The sequence below is a fragment of the Ursus arctos genome, unplaced genomic scaffold, assembly GCF_023065955.2.
Source record: "Ursus arctos isolate Adak ecotype North America unplaced genomic scaffold, UrsArc2.0 scaffold_4, whole genome shotgun sequence".
Taxonomy (NCBI): domain Eukaryota; kingdom Metazoa; phylum Chordata; class Mammalia; order Carnivora; family Ursidae; genus Ursus; species Ursus arctos.
Window position 1 is genome coordinate 84,607,079 of NW_026623056.1, and position 18,335 is coordinate 84,625,413.

The 18,335-nt window shown below is 48.2% G+C and overlaps 1 protein-coding gene across 1 annotated transcript in view; it reads left to right on the forward strand.

Moving 5' to 3' along the window:
- The first annotated feature begins 1,160 nt into the window (after positions 1 to 1,160).
- The window catches only part of CLIC6 (chloride intracellular channel 6), a 44,661-nt gene continuing 27,486 nt past the window's right edge, over positions 1,161 to 18,335 (forward strand). Inside the window, exon 1 of the mRNA XM_026508688.4 lies at positions 1,161 to 2,623. Within this exon, the coding sequence (XP_026364473.3) occupies positions 1,550 to 2,623 (1,074 nt within the window). The 5' untranslated portion in view covers positions 1,161 to 1,549. The remainder of the gene's footprint in view (positions 2,624 to 18,335) is intronic.

The following is an 18,335-nucleotide window of genomic DNA, read 5'->3' on the forward strand; positions in this document are numbered from 1 at the left end:
TTTCTGTCTAGCTCCCATGGGTGAGTGCTGTGCTTTGTGGTGATGAAGCTTCTGGCCCTTCCTTTCCTGATAGGGCACAACCTTGGAGAAAGGTAGCATGAATCTAGGTGACATTGGGCTCCTCTCTGGTCACCTGTCAATGATGGACAATGAGTATTAGAAGGAGACATCCTGGTGATTGGCTAACTGGCTGACCCCAAGCCATATCAAGTGTCAAAGCCATTAGGAGCCTGGCGACTCAAATCAGTCTTGGGTTGGGCTCCCTGCTCTACCACGTGTAGACTGGGCCAGTCTGGGCAGCGGGCTCCTCTCTCTAACCCGCACAATTTCACCTACCTCATAATAAACTTACTACATAATTTTCGTTGTAACTTCCTTTTTTTTTTTTTCTGGGGGAAAAGGCGTCCAGTCTGGGCCTCCAGGAGGTCCCTAACCCAGCGAATTCCACAGCTTCCCTTCTTCAAATTTTGTATTTTCACCTCCCTACCCCCACCTCCCTAAGCCCTTAACACACAACTCAGGCTAAAGCACTGGCCATGGGTTTAGAAAATCTAGGAGAATCTGAAAGATAGACTCTTGGAGTCTTCAGGGAACAGGAAGATGAAGGCTCTAGCCTTTCCCCAGTATAAGGCCCCCACACTTGTCATACCTCGAGGAGGGGGCCCCTCATGCACAGCAGAGCCCATCTCTGGTCAGAGCAGCTCAGTTGACCGCCCTTGCTTCTATATGGGGGCCTCAGGAACTTCGCAGGAAGGGCCTGCAGAAATTGGAAGGTGGTCTCCCCTTCTCCTCTTTTCCAGGATTTACCCCCCTTGCTCTTGGACATTGAGGCAGGACAGGGACATCTGCATTGCGTACCAGCTGAGAAGCTTAACGTGTGGGTTCCTGGGGGAAAGTGGAGATTAGGTATTTGGGTGTCCAGTGTGGGGTGTTGGAGGGGGAGTAACTTAAATGGCTCTGGAACTTGATGCTGTTTCAGAAAACACCCCAGCTGCCAGTAGAACCAGGATCTTTTCACTGAAATGTACAAGGGCTGTGAGAAAGGCTGTCATTGGCCAGGCTCCCAGGCCACCGGAACAGGGGGAGAGGATGGGGTGCAAACCCCGCCCAATCCCTAGGGGGATGGAGTTGGTACTGATGATTTCTGGTCAGCCCCAGGACCGCAGGCCAGGCATTTCAAAGGGTGCGGGAGCTAAAAGGCCTTCCCCAGCCGCGCTCTGCTCCTCCGTGGCCCGCGACTGCAGGAAACCCGGGTCAGAATTAGAGTGTGGGTGGGAAGCAGACGTGGAACCGGGGAGACGCAGTTACGGTGGAGGAAGATACCAGAGAGCTTAAACCGGGAGAAGGGGCGCAGTGTCTTGGGGTAGAGCCCGTTTTGCCCCGCAGGTCCAGAGCTCCGCCCAGTCGGGCGCCTTCCTGAGCCCAGGAGCCGGGCGTCCTCTTGGAGGGGGCGCAGGGGCCCCCTGGTACCGAGCTCCTCGCCCAGGGCCACTTGCTCCATCAGCAGTGTCAAGGAAGGGTGTCCGGTGGAGGACAGGGATCTGCGGCCATGGCCGAGGCCGCGGAGCTGGAGGGCGCCCCCCCAGGTCCCCAGGGGCCGCCTGAGTCCCCGCCGCCTCTGGCGGAGAAACCTGGCGAGCTGGGGGCCGCGGGCCGGGAGGCGGAGCGGGAGGAGGCCAGCCAGGGCGCCGCGGAGGCGCCGAGGGGCGAGGGGGCGGGCGCAGCCGCGACGGCCGCGGTGAACCCGGCAGAAGGCGCGGATCCGGACGGAGGGCGCGCGGGCGAGCCGGAGCCGGGCGCGGACAGTGGCCCGGGGGCCGCGACGCAGGGCGCGAGGGCAGCGCAGGGCGAGGCGGAGGCCGAGGAGGGCGCCCCGGGTTGCGCCGAGGTCCCCCAGGGAGACGAGGCGAGGGGCGCCGAGCAGGTGGAGGAGGTGAGCCCCGACCGCGGCGCGCAGGTCGAGGCCTCGAGGGAGGTTCGGGGGGAGCCCGGGGAGGCCGAGGCCCCCGGGGCGAAGGAGAAAGCGGAGCAAGGGCCGATGGAACCGGGAGGCGGCCCGCCGGGGGCCCAGGGAGCCAGCATGGAAGCCGCGGGGCCGGCGGGAGAGGCGCACGGGGCCGAGGGTGAACCCCGGGACGGAGCGGACCTCAGCCCCCAGCCCCAGCCCGAGGCCACGGAGGCCGCAGCGGCGGAGATTGGGGGGTGCGGCCCTGGGGAGCTGGCAGGGGAGCCCGACGAGGCTGGGGCCCTGAGAACAGAGAAGTCGGAGGAAGTGGCCCCCGGGGACGCGAGGGCGGAAGCTGTCGAGGACGGGGGCCAGGGTGGGCCCCAGGAGGAGCTGAAGGAGGCAGAGGAGGAGAGGCGAGAGCGCGGTCCGGAGGGGCCAGGCGAGCAGGCGGCAGCGGGGGGCGAGGAGGAACCCCCAGACAGCAGCGCGCCCGCAGAGGCTGCCGCGCCTTCCGGGGCCGTGGAGCCCGATGCCAAGCTCGGCAACCACCTGGCGGAGGAGGGCAGCGTGGAGGGCGGGGACGAGACGGCGCGGGTGAACTGCCGCGGGGAGGACGGAGAGGCGTCGGAGGACGGAGCCCCGCGGCAGGAGCACGACATCACCCTCTTCGTGAAGGTAAATTGAGCTTTCCCCCAACTCTTAGCGCGTTTTGAGCCTTGGTCTTCCAGGTGTCCTGATTGTCGCTTCTGTTCACCGGACGGAGGCGGGACGGCCTGGGTGTCACGGAGAGTTTCAGGAACGTTTTGGGGAGACGGGATGGTTTGGAAACAAAGAGGTTGGGTAGGGGAAGTCGGGGAAGTGGGGGTGCGGGTCCAGCATCCTACTGTCCTTTGTTCTGAAAATCGTAACCGGCCCTTCTAGTCTGGAGATTATTGAAGAATCAATTAAAAATAGTGACGCGCCCTATTGATGTTCAAAGCAATTCATGCCAAAGGAAACTCTAATACTTGAAGTGAAAAAAAAAAATGCAAACAGGTTGTAATGTGAGAAATATCCCCAGGACTCAAATTTCGGAGGCCCAGAGCTGACCAGTGTTTTCAGTGGGTAGAATCGATGAGGTATATTTGGAAGGAAAGTGGAAATTTATTTAAATATTATAATATTTGTTGAACATTTTAACATGGATTTTGGAAGAACAAGATACTGGGTGACTTGAACATCATCTGGCTTTATGTCGTATTTCAACCTTGCTTTAAATGGGAAGAAAGCAATGAATTTGTTAAGGAATCTGTAGGACTCGACTGAGGAAGTTTTGAGTTTAAAGAGGCCTTTTTACAAGGCATCAAAAATAAAGGGCAAGGTCCCGCTGTAACTCACACAAAAGGGGATCTTTGTGAAAAAAAAAAAAAAAAAAAAAAAGACGTTCCTGAGGACCTTCAGCCAGACCAGGAAAGCAGCAGATAATAAGGTCAAGAATGTGCATTGTGTGTTGAATCATAATCCTTTCAAAATACTTTCAGGCTTATAGAAGCCAGTTAGGACCTAAAGCTCCTTGACGGGAATGTAAGCAAAGTCTAATAAGCAAAAAGAGAAATGTTTCCAAAGCGATTAACATCAGAATTTGAAGAATTGTTTGGGGGGCAAAGGGGTTAGTTAAGAGAGGGCATCGGTTCTTCACCAGTGGGAAGGTGCTGTTCTGAGCATGTTTAAAGACCCTGGAGCAATTTAAGGTTAAGTGTTGGGATATAATCTAAGGGCACAGCCCCAGGGACGCCCCTGGTTGCTGGAGGTCTGCGGGGAAGGGACAGGGTAGTGGGAGGGGGGGAGGAGGGAGAGAGCTGAACACAGTGCTGCTGTGTGTACCCCAAATCTGCTCTGGATTTAAGAAATTCCCCATTGCTCCGTCTCATGGCCACCTGCTTCCAGCACATCTTTGCAGTTTCTTGTTACAGTTTTGAAAGACAGTAACATCTTCCTACCTCGTCTTCTTGCTTCCATTTCCCAGCTCTCCAGTCTAGGCCCTGGTGACAGCCAGTGAGCTAGGAAATGAGATCCGATCACTTTGTTTCTGAAAGCAAAGTTCTCCAGTTGTTTATTGTAGACTTTCAGATGAGTCCATACTCCTTAGCCAGGCCACAGGCTGCTCACGATGGCATTCCTGCCTCTGCGGTGTTGCCTGGGTGTCCCCCCACTTCGTCATCCATGGTACCGCCATGCCAGCCATATTGAATTAGTTACCATTCCTTGGGAGAACCACATTCTTGCCGGCCTGGAAATTGTGCAGGTGCTGCGCCCTCTGCCCGAATCAAGCTTCTTCCCCCCTCACCCCACTCCCTGCCTCCTGCCTGGTTATTTGCTGTGTGTTGAGATTCACCACGGGCATCATATCCTCTGGGGAGCCTTGGCCAACCCCCGTCTGGGTCGGGTGTCCCTCTGTGGAAGGTCCACTCACACATTGCGTGTTGTACTTGTTCCCTTGACGGTGTGAAATTCATCATCTAGCCTCCACGTGGAGCACAGGCTCGGAACATGATGAACGTTTGAATGGGCGGCTGCCAGCACGAGGTGGTGTATACCGTGGTGATCAATAGCAGGGACGTTAGAGCCAGTGGGATCAAATCCTGGCTCTGCTACTTTCTTGCAGTGTGACCTCGGGGAGGCTACATAACCCTTCTGTGCTGTTGTTGCTTATGGATAAAATGATGATAATCGTAGTACCCAATGAGGTTGTTGTGGGGATTCAAGAATTAGATTACATAAAGCACTTAGAATAGTACCTGGCTTGAAATAAGCATAATGTAAATGCACATTCATGTCGTTCTATCTGCTCAACTCCCACAAACGTCCATTGATTTTGCACAGAAGCAATCCCCTGCCCTTTCCATCCTTGCCTCTTTTTTTTTTTTTTTATTTTATTTATTTGTCAGAGAGAAAGAAAGCACAAGCAGGGGGAGCAGCAGGCAGAGGGGAAGTAGGCTTACTGAGCAGGGAGCCCAATGCGGGACTCGATCCCAGGACCCTGGAATCATTTTTTTCCCGCAGATCCTGCCCAGGAGTAGTTTGTGTGGGCAGAGGCAAGGGGCTTGTCCTGGACGGCTTATCCAGAATGTTTTATTCTGACGTGATCAGCTTGGAGCTCAGTTGCCCGCTCCCACCCCACTTTTTTTTTTTTTTTCTTTAAGAAAACAGATCTCCAAACAGGGAGATTGGTTTTTAAGCAACTACTGCTTGATATAACGTCTGAGGAGCACTTAAGATGTGCCTCGTAGCAGTGTTAGGGCGTCTCACTTTCTTTTTATCCTACGAATCATTCCCCTTAAAAACAAAGAAGACCCCAGTGTAGGAATCAGGCAAACACTCTTTAGGTGCTTCTATCTTTTGAGTTTCTAATACTTGATTTAAAATCCTTAAATTCGTCTACAGTAGTATTTCTTTGCCAGATTTAGCTTTCTTGACGTTCCTTCTTTGGGCTCCACTTTATTTGGACTTCATTCCAGACTAGACATCTGACCTCCTGGGTTTTGGAAACGTCAGATTTTTCCGTGCCATCACTGGAGTGCAGAAGTCACAGGTTTGTTCTTCAGGGAGAAGTACCCCACACCTTCCAAACATTCCCCTCGCCTTCATCTGACAGCCTCGTAAACACAGTTGTAATGAATTAGCCCATATTTTTACTTGTCGATTTTTAACTTTTATGTTTCTCCCCATTTTTTAAAATAAATATATCAGTTGCAAATATACCACAAAGTGATGACATATGACCCGGTAACAGGTGCAAATCAAATCTGCCTCTACTTCTAGCCACTTGGTCATTTATATTCCCCATCTTTGTGGAAACTGGCATCATACTAATTTGCCATTTTGCTTTATTCTGTAAGTACGCAAGAAATGTCTTCTTGTAAAAGAGTCAAGGACATAGAGAACAGGCCGAGCAAAGCTTCCCTGAATTACTGTATGGCAAATTAATTGCTCATCATGCTGATTCTTACTTTTTTTTTTTTTTTACAAAGAAGTCTTAATTATTTGTCATCAAATTATAGGGTAACCCTGCAGTATATTTAGTAAGAAAGATCCTTTTCTTCTTTACTCATAACAAAGGGTAACAACATAATAACATACCAACGTAACAATAACGCAAGACAAACAAAATACTGACAACAAAGGCTAAGGTAGGGGCTTCACCAGCTGTGGGGATTTAGTCCCTAAGGAAGTCTTGCTTACAGATTTGGTGCTTCTAATCCCGTAGTACCTGGTGATGGTGTATACTTTAATGTAAGGTCTAGGGGCAGGACAGTCTAAGATACGGATTTCCTGGCAAATTTCACATGACCTAAAAAACCTCAATGTGACCAATGAATAATCCTGGGCCAGAGTCCAAGTGTTTCTTAAACTAGGTTTTGGACACCATATATTTAACTATTAATACGCAGCTACTGTGGAACTCAAAAACTTGCATTTGCCGTCACATTCGGGTCTCGAGACAGGTGGAATTGGTGACGGAACAAAGCCCAACTCAAGAAAGACTTGACCTCTGATTAGGCATTGTCACTGAGAACCGCCCCCCAACATGAATGAGTACATAAATGGAGCCAGCCAAGCAGCGCGACACCACGTGGCCACCAGGATGTCCTGTGTGTCCAGGAGCAACAGCTGAGTAGACCTGGTAGACCAGTTGGCTGCAGCAATCCACATACCTTTCTCCAGGAGACAGCACGTTGAGACTGTTCTGTGGGGGCTTGGTGTCTGAGGAGCTTGAAAAGGTGGTGGTAGTTTCATAACTATGTGTGGACTATGACCATGTGCTCTGAAGGGAAATGAGCAAAGATGCACTTCCGTGACTTTACCTCTCCCCCCAAAATAACATTTTTTGTTATTTGCTTTCTGAGTATCTTATACCATCTGCTTACAAACACTTTTTTAATTTAAATTCTATTAGCCGACATCATTATTTTCAGATGTCATGTTCAATGATTCATCAGTTGCATATAACACCCAGTGCTCATCACATCACGTGCTCTCCTTAATGCCCATCGCCCAATTACCCCATCCCTCCACCCACCTCCCCTCCAGCAACCCTCAGTTTGTTTCCTAGAGTTAAGAGTCTCTCATGGTTTGTCTCCCTCTCTGATGACTTCCCATTCAGTTTTCCCTCTCTTCCTCTATGATCCTCTGTGCTGTTTCTTATATTTCACATATGAGTGAAACCATATGATAATTGTCTTTCTCTGATTGACTGATTTCGCTCAGCATAATACTCTCCAGTTCCATTCACGTTGATGAAAATGGTAAGTGCTCATTATTTCTGATGGCTGAGCTTACAAACACATTTATGAAATCAGTACAGTTAGTTGGGGTGGAAACTGAGGTCGACCACCATGTTCTGCTAACCTTTGACATACACACGTACACACATGCACACTGGGGGTCGTGGTCCCTCTCCCCACACTGAGTGAGATCCACGTCGTAATTGCTTCTCCACATCGTGTCCTCCTACCTGGCGTGGCAGTGGGCTTGTTCTAAGCTCTCAGTCAGTGCTTTTTGGTAATGATAGGTCAATAGCCAGATGGATGCATAAACAGTCCGAGGTGACTCAGCTAGTGAGAAGCTGGACACAAACCTGTTTCCCACCATCCCAGTCCAGCATCCCATCTCAAAGGGCCAGAGCCACTCTCCTCCATGAAGACATCTTGGCAGCAGGGCTGCAAGACGCTGGAATTCCCCCAGGGCTCTGGGAATTGGTGGGTCTGCTTGGCTGGGTGCACACATGCCACAGCTCCTGGCCCTCCCTGGGCTGACGGGCTGTGTGCTCTGGACTCATGGAAGTAAGTGAGGGATCTTGCTTCACCCCCAGTATGAGCTTCTCCTCCTCCTCGCAGTGGGTCTCCTTTATAGGCTTGGTTTCTCAAGGTCATCTGTTCTCCAGGAGGCCTCTCAGATATCCTACCTCCCCGAGTCTCTGGAGATCTGTAAGATACCTTCAGAAACACCACACTGGATCCTTTGAGCAGGTAAATTTACCCATTAGTCTCATACACATAGAAGAATGAACCCTAGACTTTGAAGGAATGTATAAAGTGCAAAGCTCTGAGCCGTGGTTTAGTGTCAGGTGGGTCCCAGGGCTGTAGATGAATCTGTCAACTTAGCTCATGTGGATTTATCACCTCTTATGTGTTAGGCACTATGCTGGAGTTTGGGGACCCAGTGTCAAGCAAGACAGACAGGGTCCCTGCCCTCATAGAGTTTACCATCTAGCACGGAGGACAGAAATTGAGCACTGAAAGTGTGTGGTAGCGGGGAACCACATAGATTTGCCTACTGTTGGCCTCCCAACCCCCAGCGCAGGGTTGGACGCAGGGTAGGCGCCAAGTTAATGCTGGCAGGACGGGGAGGAGGGCGCGAAGATGAGTAGGAGGCTGTAGGAGTATATAGCCGAAGGACCCGTGGATACAGGGGTAGTCATTAACTTGTTATCAATTTGATTATATTTGGGGAGACACAGAGAGTGGGACCCTCTGATAGTCCCTAGTACATGTTCTTCCAGATTTTTGAAACTAGGCTGTCTTTGCTCTAGGCAGTCTCTGAGCTCCTGTGAGATTCAGCAAAGAAACGTTTCTCTGAGAGTCCGGGAGTTGGATGTTTAAATCTCCTAAACTCCTTTTCCATCATTAATTTCTTCTGCTTTTTATCCCTGACAGAATGCTGATTCATAAACTGGGCTTTGTATTTGGCCATAGTTGGGGGTGGGGGAAGATTCTTTCTCCACAATATAGACAACTTTTAAAGACATCAGCGTGTCTTCTGGCAACCCATTCTCCTACCCATAGGGAGACGGTATCCAATTCCATTTTCATCTGGAGTCTGCAAAGCCTAAAATATTTATTGTCGGGCCCTTTAAGACAAGGTTTGCTGACCCATAGCTTCGACCTCCTTTGATTCATGACCTGGGACTAGATACATCGCCTCTGGCACAAAATCGGAGTTCTGTTTAGCAAGGAAGAAAGGGAATGACTGTCGAGTAAAGAATCAGCAGTGTCGATCATAGTGAAAAATCTTTAAGACACTAAGCGTCTTATGCATATTGTTGGAAATGTTATTTTTCTATGAAATCCCTAATCTTGATTTAGGTGAGATTGAAATAAAGCAGATCATAAATGTAAAAAGATACAATGCAATGTAATGAAATGAAAAGGAAATCTTTTTTTTCCTTTTTTAAAAATTTATTTATTTATTTTTTAAAAGTTCCATGATTTATTACTTGTGTATAACACCCAGTGCACCATGCAATATGTGCCCTCCTTACTACCCATCACCAGCCTATCCCAGTCCCCCACCCCCTCCCCTCTGAAGCCCTCAGTTTGTTTCCCGGAGTCCATAGTCTCTCATGGTTCCTTCCTCCTTCTGTTTACCCCCCTTTCTTCTTCCCTTTCTTCTCCTACCAATCTTCCTACTTCTTATGTTCCATAAATGAGTGAAACCATATGATAATTGTCTTTCTCTGCTTGACTTATTTCACTTAGTATTATCTCCTCCAGTACCATCCATGTTGCAGGAAATGTTGAGAAATTGTTCTTTTTGATGGCTGAGTAATATTCCATTGTATATATGGACCACATCTTCTTAATCCAGTCATCTGTTGAAGGGCATCTCGACTCCTTCCACGCTTTAGCTATTGTGGACAATGCTGCTATGAACATTGGGGTGCATATGGCCCTTCTCTTCACTACGTCTGTATCTTTGGGGTAAATACCCAGGAAATACCCAGGAAGTCTTTTTCTTTCCCCGAGGTCCAGCCTCTCAGTTTTTCTTCTTGGAAATAGCCACTGAATATCTTTCCAGAGATATTCTGTGCATATGCAAGCTTACATGGAAATATTCTCAGTGTATTAGTTGTCTAACACTGTGTAATAAATTACTCTAAGATTTAGCACTCTAAACAACAAACATTTATTATTCACAGCTTCTCTGTGTCGGGAATTTGGGATCAACTTGGTTGGGTAGTTCTGGCTCATGAGGTTGCAGTCAAGATATTGGCAGGGCTGTGGTCTCATCTGAAGGATTGGTTGGGGTAGCGGTGGGGGGGGTGGATTCACTTCCAACATGATTGACTCACACGTCTGTTGGCAAGAGGTTCAGTTCCTCACCACTTGGGGCTCTCTCCATGGACTTCTTTGGTGTGCACACAACATGACATCTGGCTTTCCCCAGAGCACGGATCCAAGAGAGAAGAAACCCCACACTGTCACTTCTCTCTTATTTTATTCACTAAGTCCAATTCTCAAGGAGATTGAAATTAAACTCCACCTTTTAAAGGGAAAGTTGAAGATTTGTGGACATATTTTTAAGAAAATATTGCACCCACCTTTTTTCTTTTTTCATAAAAAGTAGTACACTGGAAATACATTTGAATTACATCTTGCTTTCTTTACTTAATAGTGTATCTTAGAAATCATTCCCTGTTGGTACCTGTAGCTTTATCAAATTCTTGTTAAAAATTTCATAGTTTTCTAGTGATTGGTATACTCTATAGTCAGTCTCCCACAGGAGGATGTTTAGGTGGTTTCCTCTTTTTTTTTTTTTTTAAAGATTTTATTTATTTATTCGACAGAGATAGAGACAGTCAGCGAGAGAGGGAACACAAGCAGGGGGAGTGGGAGAGGAAGAAGCAGGCTCATAGTGGAAGAGCCTGATGCGGGGCTCGATCCCATAACGCCGGGATCACGCCCTGAGCCGAAGGCAGACGCTTAACCGCTGTGCACCCAGGCACCCCTAGGTGGTTTCCTCTTTTGGATGCTAAACCATGCTGTAGTGAATGTCTCTCCACAGTGAAATCACATATGGAAGCACAATTCTTAGAAATGACATTGCTATGGAAAAGGATATGCCTGTTTAAGATTTTGATAACCTTTACCAAATTTCCTCTTCGGCGGTTCCACCACATAATGTCCCTCGGACACTATATGGGGGCCATATTGATTTCCCCAACCTTCCCCACTCAGAGTTTTCTTAAGCTTTTTGAAGCTGAGAGGTGAAAAATGATGCCCATTGTCATTTAATTCACATCTCTTTAAGTGTGTGCGAGACTGAGTATGCTTTTATACATCTGAAACTGTTGATATCTTTTTTCCGTGAGCAGCTTGCTTATGTCCTTTGCCCATTTTTCAAATCTACATTCAGCCTTATTCTTCCTGATTTTTATATTAAGGAAATTAGACCATTGTCTGTCACGTGGGTTTCATATATTTTTATGGGACTGTTTTGACTATTTCTACTGTAGTAATTTATCCTCTTAGTCTTAGTCACTTCTTGGAATTGATACACAGAAAAACAAAGCATAGGTTGTGACCAAGCTCTTAGAATCTCCAACTTCATTTACTAGAATCTTTTTTTTTTTTTGCATTTGCTTATTTATTTACTTTTATTATTATGTTCAGTTAGCCAACATATAATCCCTCATTAGTTTTTGATGTAGTGTTCAACAATTCATTAGTTACTAGACTCTTTAAATTCTCTGCTTTACTTTATATTCTATAACTTCTTTTTTTTTTTAGTGATTTTTTATTATATTATGGTAGTCACCATACAGTACATCCCCGGTTTCCGATGTAAAGTTCGATGCTTCATTAGTTGCGTATAACACCCAGTGCACCATGCAATACGTGCCCTCCTTACTACCCATCACCAGTCTATCCCATTCCCCCACCCCCTCCCCTCTGAGGCCCTTAGTATATTCTATAACTTCTTGAGTCCTGAGGGATTAGGTATTTCAAGTCCTGCCTTTCTCTTTTTCTTTTTAATTAGAAGTTTGCATTTTATCAAGTGCGTGCCCTTGGAGAATTGCATTCTTTCTCATGTGGTAAGAAGTCCCACTCAAAACAAGGTTTAAAATATATAGATAGCAGGATCTTTTCATGCCACACTGCTCCATCTGAACAGGTAAGATATGTCACTTTGATCTTGGCATGCCATCTATCGGGATGAATTTGAGCCCCACAAATAAAAACCAGGGTGAAAAGTAATCACCTGTGCTAGAGTGATATCGAAATACTGTTTCTGAGTTGTCTCCTAGTCAGATGTTCTGTTTGTGTCTCCATCTGTTGAAAGAACCAGCCAAAATTTATGGAGAATGATGATGGCAAATCCTATTCGTAGAGATCCAGTGAATTGTGGAAGACTACTCAGAGCTTATGTTAATTAGTGGGAGGGGGAAACTGAAATACTCAAATATCAAAGATCACTCGGAGAGATACTTTGGTAGCTTCTCAGGGGACAGCCGTATGGACAATGGTTGATATATACTTACTCAGCCCACAAGGGTAAGTCTAATTTGATATGTGTGTGTAAGAAATCGTCAGATTAGAAATATCTTCTAATTCCAGATTTTTACTAAGTTTATGGACTCTACACCCAAGTCACTGTGTCTTCTCCTTTTGGGCTTGGCGGTGTTTTGGACCCAAGTGGCTGTTTAAAGCAAATATTTATTGAGTGCCTGCTAAGTATCAGACATTGTGCTTGGGGCTGGGGTACAACAGCCACAAACAGTGATGAACAGAGCCCTCGCTTTTCTAGAGCTTTCAGCCAACAGAGTGATCTTTTCTAGAGCTTTCAGCCTACAGAGTGATCCAGAAGGAAATGGCTAGAGTGCAGTGTGAGGAAGGGGACCACAGGGGTGTGTGTGCTGGAACAGGTGGGAGGTGCAGGATGGCAGGTTGCACAGTGAGCTTTAAAGGGGGGCGGGGATTTGGCCTCTAGATCTCTGACAGCCCAAGCTCTGCCCTCTGCGCTGTCCCTTCCCTTTGGAAGACTGTGCTGTGCACCATGAATGGGAAAGTGCATGAGCAATGTACAAGCATGCCTACTGCATCAGGTAAAAAGAATTGGGTGGTCAGTTGTTAATAATGTATTTTGTAGAATGTAAATTTTATAATCTCATAAATTCTTTCCATCTAAGTTAGCAATGCCTTACACATCATCACATTACATTCACAGACCTTGGCTTGTGTCTGAGCACCGTAATTGAACAGCTGTTAAAGTTCTGAGCATGTTGCAAATCGTCTATGGCTTTCTGTTTCTATGGCGGAGACTGTAGTAAAGAATACAGCAGAAGAACAAAAAACGGGGGAGAGAGACAGAGGTCACTGAGTGGTGCCCAGCTGGTGGTGGGCCCATCTCAGGGGTCCAAGGCAGCCTCACGCACTTGTCTAGGGTCTCGGCAGCATGGCTGGAAGGCTGGGCTCAGCCGCCATTGTCAGATGGAGCACCGACGTGTAGCCCCTCCAGCAGGTGGCCGCAAGAGGGTCAGCGAACAAGGCAGGCGCCGCAGAAGCCTTTTCTAGTGAAAACCACACAGCCTCACTCGCTCCCACCGTATTCTGCTGGTGACCAGGCAGTCACGGGGGTCTGGCCTGATTCAGAGGGAAGACAGACACTCAGACCCCATTTCTCAATGGGAGGAGAACTTGCAGCCCCCTTTAACCCAGCCCGCGATGATGGGATTTCAGGGTGTGCCGAAATGCTCAAATCCTGTGTTTATAGATCCAGTTCTTTACTACCTTGACCTGGTTTAAGGAAATTTCAGCAGCGCCTCAGGGCAGTGGAGTTAGGTTTTTTTATACCCAGTGATGGGCAGAGCGCCGTCCCTGCTGCATTTCCCACAGCAAATGTCGATACCGCATAATTACCGTAATTACAACACACGGGCAAGGAGGGCCTTGGGCTGAGATCCGGGCCACTCCATGTACCCTTTCTGGAGTCATTTCTCTGCCATCTTACGAAGCAGCCATTTATTCTTACAAAGGAGAAGGGACATCGTGCCAATTAAGTACAGACTCGCTGAGTGTGGGGATCCTGAGCGGTCCCAGAGTCACAGAGGCTTGGGTCCCCTTTCACAGAGCTGTGCGATTCTGCCTTCTGGCCAGCAGCCTCTTCCCTGGAGGGGCAGCCAGCCACTGCGGGAGGAGGAAACCCAGACCCTCTCTGCCCAAGGCTTTATCTTTGTGTTTTTCTAACCTTCCTGGGGGCTTAGGACGCTGCAGTCCAGTAGGAAGAGCCCCCTTATGCACCCCCAGCAGCACCCCCTGGGTACCCTAGGCCCACCCCTGGCCAGAGTGGGTGGGGGAAGAGGAATCAGGCGGGGGGTTCTCTTCCCCGAGTGGGGGCACACGACGGGTTCTGGTGGGGCGCCTCGGACCACAGCCGCAGGCGGGTCTGACACACTGCGCGCATCACCGACATCACGTGCCCCAAAGGCCACACAGAATAAAAGCGTTACTGGTTTGGAGATCCGGGGACACGGGGCTTTCTTCCTAAATGAGGGAAATTAACACTTTCTTGGTGACTTTGGGGCCAGGGAGGCAGTGAGTTCGAAGACTCTTGGACCTATTGGACCGACTTAATCTCCACCCCAACTTTGTTCCCTTGTTTGAGCTCCAGGCTGGGATGCCTTTGACTCTTCCCATAAACGGGCAGACTGGACGAAGTTTGGGGTTGCAACTCAATGGCTTCTTTGTGTCATTTGACTCTACAGAGAATTCGATGCTTAAGAAAATTCAGAGGTATTAAGACACCAGATACGAGGGGCACATTTTCTTTTTGTTACCTGCCCCTTTAAGCAATATCGTATGACTGCGTCGTGAACAGCAGCAATAGAGTACGATTGTTGTGTCTCTCTAGTTGCTGCGGGAAATGCAGCAGGGACGGCGCTCTGCCCATCACTGGGTGTAAAAAACCTAACTCCGCTGCCCTGAGGCACTGCTGAAATTTCCTTAAACCAGGTCAAGGTAGTAAAGAACTGGATGTATAAACACAGGATTTGAGCATTTCGGCACACCCTGAAATCCCATCATCGCGGGCTGGGTTAAAGGGGGCTGCAAGTTCTTTGACCTCCTCCCATTGAGAAATGGGGTCTGAGTGTCTGTCTTCCCTCTGAATCTGGCCAGACCCCCATGACTGCCTGGTCACCAGCAGAATACGGTGGGAGCGAGTGAGGCTGTGTGGTTTTCACTAGAAAAGGCTTCTGCGGCGCCTGCCTTGTTCGCTGACCCTCTTGTGGCCACCTGCTGGAGGGGCTACACGTCGGTGCTCCATCTGACAATGGCGGCTGAGCCCAGCCTTCCAGCCATGCTGCCGAGACCCTAGACAAGTGCGTGAGGCTGCCTTGGACCCCTGAGATGAGCCCACCCACCAGCTGGACACCATTGAATGACCTTTGTCAATGCCACGTGGAACAGAAGGGTCACCTAGTGGGAGGCCTTGTCCTCATTCCTGACGGATGAAATCACGAGACACAGCAAAGCAGCACTCCCTGCTGCATTTGGGGTAATTTGTTCCTTGGCTGTGGGTAACTGGGAGGTATGGCTTATGTCTCTTCTAAGCTGGTGAAATCTGGGTGGGTCAAAAGCCAGGGCCGTGGTGAGAGGGACAGAGGGGCTTAAGGCAAGTCCAAGTCCAGGAGTGGTCAGTACAAACGAAAGGAAGGCTCCCCTTGGCCGGTTCGTCTGTTTGCTGCGTGCATTTTTTCCCTCTGCGGTCACTATAGGGACTGGAATATTCTCAGCCATTCAAGAACGCAAACCACCAGGGTATATAAAAACAGGCTGCATTATTAAGCAGGCTTTCCGGAACAAGATGTTCCTTTGTTGTAATAATTCCTTGTGAGAATTTTACAAGGAAATAAGCTTTTCATGTCGGTGTAAAAGCTTCAGTTGGTATCAGGCCATATTATTAAATAAGGATTAAAAATAGCCCTGGTGTTTTTAAAGCATAATTCATATATGAGGATAAGTAGTAAGGTCTATTTTGTTCGTCCGAGTACTTCTTATGACGGTTCCACCTACTGTGACAATGAATGCTAACACAACTAAGCCTTTGGCCAGAATTTAAAGCTAAGAGCAGTTTGATTCAGTGACTAAGCTACATGGGTCGGGGGTGGCCAACCCCCTAATCCATCTAATAATACATTGATTGTCACGACGGTTGAAAAGAATAAATACTATACATACTTGGGAACGTTTTCAGGATGAATAGGCTTTTTGAAAGGTTCAGATCTATGTTTCAAAGTTTTAAGATCTAGAATATATTTCTTAGGCTCTAAGTAGAACAGTGACTTCAGTTGTTCTTAAGTTCTAAGTCTATGGAAGAGCGAGAAGCACGTTTCAAAATAGAGCATAACTTTTTTTTTTTTTGGTGACCTGGAGCGAGGGACTTCATAAACACAATATATTAATCAAGTGCAGACAATGGGCCCATCCCTCCACCCCACTGGGGATGGACAGCCTAAACCATTGGTTGGACGGGCAAAGTCAATTTTGAAAGCGTTATCGGTAGTACAGGCTTGTATTTATTTAAGAAAAGAAAATACTCACATTTTCTTTTCTAAATGAGGCCTTGCTGCACTTACGATACATTTTTCCTTGATAGGCTTACAAGAAGCGGGACGGGTAATCTTTGTGTCATGGCATATGCTAGAATAAAAATAAACTACCAGAAAGATCAGAAAATGAGGGGCATAAATGGCCTTTCTCTTCGGTGGTCAGAGGTGTGGGGAAACAGAGGATCTCTCCGTTCGACTCCTCTTCTGCGAGGAGCCTTCCTTCTGTCCCAGGGCTTGTGGATTGTCGCCGTCTTCGCTGATCGACTTGCTGCTCCGCTAGGTGGCAGAAAAGGGAAGGTGTGAGACGAGACAATGGGCAGGAGGGGCGGTTTCCCGTCCGGTTAGCGTTCCTTCAGCCTTGGGAACAGTTAAAGACCAGAAGCCTTGCAGATGGTCTCTACTGCACAGTAGTCTTGGCAATGGTACAGCTGGAATCATTGCGGTCGTTGGCTTCTTGCCTGCAAGCAGCTGATGCAGCCCTTTCTATTGACCTTGGCAGTCACCTTGGCACTGTAATCGGGGGTGATAACAGGAGTCCAGCAGGGCACGGTCCGGCTTTCTGCTCCGCTCCCCGCGGGCCCTCCTCCCTCCTATCTGCAGGTGGCCTGCTCCCCCACCCCACGCTGCCTGGCTCCATCCTGCACCAAGAGGTGGGGGAAGGACCAGTGCGGCTTCTCCTTCGCTGGCACGGGCCGTACAGGAAGACGGGAGATGGTGATGCCGAGCTGAGAGAAGCCTAATGTGCAGGCAGCAAAACCATCAGTCCTCCGCAAAGGGCTCGACTTTTGACTAAGTCACAGTAAGACTGGTTTCCCACAGTTTAAGGGAAGCTTGAGAGTAGAAATTCCAGCAACGGAGCCCAGGTATCAGATTCTGAGGGCTGCAGGGTCAGAATTGCCCCCGATGAAGCTGCTTTCCCGGTTCCTTTGCACCTTACAGTAATGGGGAAATGAGGCCAGAGCTTAGTGCATTAGGGACTCGCACTCTCTCTGTCACTTTCTGTTGGTTTTCCCCACCTGTTGTCTCTGTCGCCCGCTGAAGGGGTTTATATAGCTTTTAGAACACTTTATTTTTCATAGGATGCTCCTTCCCCAATTTTGTGTTTTTTGGGCATTTCTGTAAAAGTTGTTTCATTAGTTCTTGGCAAAGAAAATAATCTTCTGTTGTGTCATTGTTTCCACGGGAAAATCAGTCAATATATCAATTCAACTCACATCGTCTTTCCCAGGAATGAAGTTTCCTTTTAAAGAATGTCCTTCCCCCTAAAAGGTATCAGTGAGTCATATTTCAGTAATGAATTTGTTTTTTTAAATGTGGAGTCCAGATTTTCAGAACTACAAACCTGTGGGCATACCTGATTCTGACGAATTAGGTTGATTAGCCATTCAAGGTTTGGAGAGTATTATTAAGTTGTGACTTCCTGCACTGATAGCATCTGAATAAACATGGAAAGAGTTAAAAATCCCCTGAAATTATTCAACTTACGCCTCGAGAACGATGTGTGAAGTGAGTGTAGAGCTCTGGATTCCTCCCACACTATCCATCGTAGGTGGAATTCCAGAATGTTCTCCACACAATGGGTATCCAAAACTAGGTCAGGAGTAGAATCGAGCAAGCAGCATTCCAGAAGTTGACCCTACCCTGGTTGGGTCTCTCTTCTTGCCCCATTGTCGCTGTCCCCTAGACCTTGAGAATATGTCGGCAAGTTAAAGCATTCAGTAATGCTTCTGTTCGCGCTGTGGTGGGGTGCTAACCATCAGTGTGTTTGGGGGATCACTGATCTATGGATCGACGCCTGTGTTCACTCATTGGCTCAGCAAGCATTAAGCATCCCAAATTCCAAAAAAGAAAATCTTCCTCTATTCTTTTCCTGCAACTTTTCCTTTCGGAAGGGGGTTTTGTGTTTTCTGGTTGAGGGCACGCAGTGTTTGGTGTCATTTTTACCCTTGAGCCTTATTTTGTCGAGTAGATCTTTCCCTTACTGAACAAACTCATGGGCAAGCCAGCGTGACACCACTC